Here is a 4,344-nt window from a genome sequence, read left to right as displayed (position 1 = left end):
CGATGTCACTGACATCACTTTCAACAATGTTTGTCTGGATACATTCATTATTAAGACGTTAGTGTCACTGAGTATCCAACTATACTTTACCAACAATCGTGTCTCATTGAATATGTTTCGATGTCACTAACATCACTTCAACAATGTTTCTCTGGATACATTCATTATTAAGACGTTCGTGTCACTGAGAATCTAACTATACTTCACCTATAATCTTGTCTCTTTGAATATGTTTCGATGTCACTGACATCACTTTCAACAATGTTTCTCTGGATATATTCATTATTCAGACGTTCGTGTCACTGAGAACCCAACTATACTTCACCTACAATCTTGTCTCTTTGGATATTTAACAGACCTTTCTAGCTTGTCATTTTAAGAACCTTTCTCTGAAAGAAAAATCTACAACATATTGCTCGTATACAGACAAATTCAATGATGTAAGATAATTTAATTTGCAGGTAAGTTAGCATATGGGTACATTTCCCTTCTCAGAGATATTAAAATTTCGAATAAAAAAATAGAGAATTCCATTATTTTGTCCAACCTCTGTGTTAACCATCAGCTAAAACTATACTATATAAATAATTATGGTAGACTACGCTGTAATTTTATTATCAGAAAAATATACGTAATACAGATGGATGGCGTGGACTAATAAAGGATTAAATATGTTCAGAATGTTCTTATCAATCATCAGTTAAGCAAACAGATCAAGTGAAGGAAATGGATCACCTACAATATTTATGTTAAATCATTCAGCGGTAAGACTGAAGGCTTGTAGTGCCAAAAACCGGGTTTCGATACCAGCGATGAACAGAGCACAGATAGCGTTTGTGAAGTTTTGTGCTTTAACAGCAACAAGGTAAAATATGTGCCGTCAAGAGTAATGCTGATTAGCATCTTAAGGTAACAAAAACCAAAACTAGCACCATTAATATGATATGAAATCTGGCTCAGAGCCAGAAGATAGTTAGTTATGATGGCTGGTATCAGAAGGTAAGCAACCAGAAAATAAAGCAGACAAAAATCTGCTATTGTGCGGATGATGCGGTGATAAGGCATTATAAATACTATCATTGTTTAACTTCTAGATACTCTTGTTCTCTATTCGCATTATAAATAATCTCATTGTTTAACTTCTAGATACTCTTGTTCTCTATTCGCATTATGAATAATCTCATTGTTTAACTTCTAGATGCTCTTGTTCTCAATTCATATTGTGCACATTCTTGTTGTGTGTCCAGTTTTTGTTCATGTACTCGTTCTACAATTGCAGTTTAAATAACAGTTTAAAATGATTGATTATATTATAGTTATTTTGGATTAATGGGTGATTATTAACACTGATCATATTTTCATACAAAAAGCATAACTTAAATTCTCTCTGCGGTCCACGGTAGTACTGACTATAGACAGCTGCATGCTTTGTTTATAAAGTATTTCGTTAGACATATAAAACAATGACAAGTGTTTTTCTCCAGGCAAGTTATCTTAATGATTATAGTGAATAGAGAACAAGAGTATTTAGAAGTTATATGATGATATTATTCATAATGTGAATAGAGAACAATAGTATCTAGAAGTTAAACAATGAGATTATTCATAAAGTGAATAGAGAACAAGAGTATCTAGAAGTTAAACAATGAGATTATTCATAAAGTGAATAGAGAACAAGAGTATCTAGAAGTTATATGATGATATTATTCATAATATGAATAGAGAACAAGAGTATCTAGAAGTTAAACAATGATATTATTCATAATGTGAATAGAGAACAAGAGTATCTAGAAGTTAAACAATGAGATTACTCATCATGTGAATAGAGAACAAGAGTATCTAAAAGTTAAACAATGAGATTATTTATAATGTGAATAGAGAACAAGAGTATCTAGAAGTTATATGATGATATTATTCATAATGTGAATAGAGAACAAGAGTATCTAGAAGTTAAACAGTGAGAGTATTTATAATGTAAGAATTGAACAAAACAACTTAGAAGTCAAATAGATAATGAGGATACTTATAATTTGAATAGAGAAACAGAGTAATTAGAAGCTAAGTTTGTGTTTGCCTTTTGCGCAAAGCTACCCAAAGGCTATCTGTAACTGCCTGTTTGTTTGTTTCAGAGCAAAGCCACATTGGGCTATCTGCTGTGCCCCCCGCGAGGAACCGAACCCAACGTACACATGCGCAGTTGCCCTTTTTTTTCTGGTCACGGGACGCGAATTACAGGCTCGAGAATCTACAGTCGGGCACGCTAACCACCGGTCCACTAAAGTTCAATAAGCAGTGAGAATGTTTATAATATGCATAGCAAACATGAGTAACATGAAGTCGAAAATAAAAAGTAGAGCATCTATAATATGCATAGCACACATGATTAGTTAGAAGTTGAAAATAGAAAGTAGATCATTTATAATATACATAGCAAACATGAGTAACATGAAGTCGAAAATAAAAAGTAGAGCATCTATAATATGCATAGCACACATGATTAGTTAGAAGTTGAAAATAGAAAGTAGATTATTTATAATATACAAAGCAAACATGAGTAACAAAAAGTTGAAAATAGAATGAGAGTATTTATAATTTGCATAACAAGCATGAGTAACTAGAAGTTGGAAATACAAAGTAGAGTATTTATAATATGCATAACAAGCATGAGTAACTAGAAGTTGGAAATACAAAGTAGAGTATTTATAATATGCATAACAAGCATGAGTAACTAGAAGTTGAAAATACAAAGTAGAGTATTTATAATATGCATAACAAGCATGAGTAACTAGAAGTTGAAAATACAAAGTAGAGTATTTATAATATGCATAACAAGCATGAGTAACTAGAAGTTGAAAATAAAAAGTAGAGTATTCATAATATGCATAGCAAACATGAGTAACTAGAAGTTGGAAATACAAAGTAGAGTATTTATAATATGCATAACAAGCATGAGTAACTAGAAGTTGGAAATAGAATGAGAGCATTCATAATAGGCATAGCAAACATGAGTAACTAGAAGTTGAAAATACAAAGTAGAGTATTTATAATATGCATAACAAGCATGAGTAACTAGAAGTTGGAAATAGAATGAGAGTATTCATAATATCCGTAGTATCTAGAAGTTGAACACATTAGAAGTGCATTCACAACATGAATGAAAAAGCCAGTTATTGAAAACTTTATCAGACAACTAGATTAGAAAGGATGTGAATGTAGATCGAGAACATTCGTGATTTTAACAGAGGGTATTCCTGAGGTGGCAATAGAACGATACATTCCTATCGCTAATACATATAAAAGCATTTAGAATTTGAATAAAGAAGGGCAGAATGTAAAATGTGATAAAAATATAAATATTCATAATGGGAATTAAAAACGAGAGAATTCCGTCAAGTTCAATAAAGATTTGGATTGTAAATAAAAAGTATTCTAAAGGCTCCAGAATAACTTCTAGTTTTAAGTTCAATGATACGATTGTAAACAGTAGACATAAATCGTCGGTATCTATTTTCAACTTTCCGTTTTCCTCTCGTCAATATCCAACCATTTTAGCATTATAAAATCACAGCTAACGTACCTTGGACACTTACTTGTTCTGAATGGTGGCATTTGTCTTGTTGTGTTCGTTTTTAGCGCTCATCTTGTTGTGTTCGTTTTTAAAGCTCATGGGGACATCGAATGTCAGAAGCTGGATCAAACCAAGGGAATGCAGCAGAAGCGGGAAAAACTGTAAAAAAATGAAAACTATAATTTAGAAATAGAAGAACAGCGTATTAAAAACAGTTGAAATTGTCATCTACTAGCAAAAAGTTGAGGCAGAAACACGCTTGCCGTTATAGTTTCTATTCAAAATCTGATGTTTTATAATTTTCAAAAAATGATCCCACAAACTCAACTTGTCAAACTGCTCTTGCATCTTTCAGATATACTTAGTTTAAAAGAGCTTTTCATACATCTTGAGCTGATTGGTAAATCTCCATTCATTTTAATAATGGCTGGAGACGGCTTAAATGGGTAATGAAGAAAAACTTTAATATAAGTTTAACATGACAGCAAATGTACAACGTTTCGACAAGGTTTTGTCATCATCAGGTACCTTCAAAACCTTGTCGAAACGTTGTACAATTGCTGTCATGTTAAACTTATATTAAAGTTTTTCTTCATTACCCATTTAAGCCGTCTCCAGCCATTATTAGTCTCAAAGTGGGTTCCTCGTCATCGAATTAGTAGACATTTTATGCTGATACCTGCAAGACATGAGGAAGTTAGTATACATTTGATGGTGGTACCTGTATTACATGAGGAAGTTAGTATACATTTGATGGTGGTACCTGTATTACATGA

General features: G+C 32.2%; 1 protein-coding gene across 1 annotated transcript in view; it reads right to left on the bottom strand.

Annotated features, from left to right (window-relative positions):
* Window positions 1-4,344, bottom strand: part of LOC106457535 (voltage-gated potassium channel subunit beta-2-like) — a 40,584-nt gene that overhangs the window by 31,969 nt on the left and 4,271 nt on the right. The window contains exon 2 of the mRNA XM_022383521.1: window positions 3,591-3,727. Within this exon, the coding sequence (XP_022239229.1) occupies window positions 3,591-3,727 (137 nt within the window). The remainder of the gene's footprint in view (window positions 1-3,590; window positions 3,728-4,344) is intronic.

Source organism: Limulus polyphemus, unplaced genomic scaffold (assembly GCF_000517525.1).
Source record: "Limulus polyphemus unplaced genomic scaffold, Limulus_polyphemus-2.1.2 Scaffold343, whole genome shotgun sequence".
In the NCBI taxonomy this organism is placed as follows: Eukaryota; Metazoa; Arthropoda; class Merostomata; order Xiphosura; family Limulidae; genus Limulus; species Limulus polyphemus.
The sequence above is the reverse complement of the archived record's forward strand: the minus strand, read 5'-3'. Positions and strand labels throughout refer to the sequence as shown.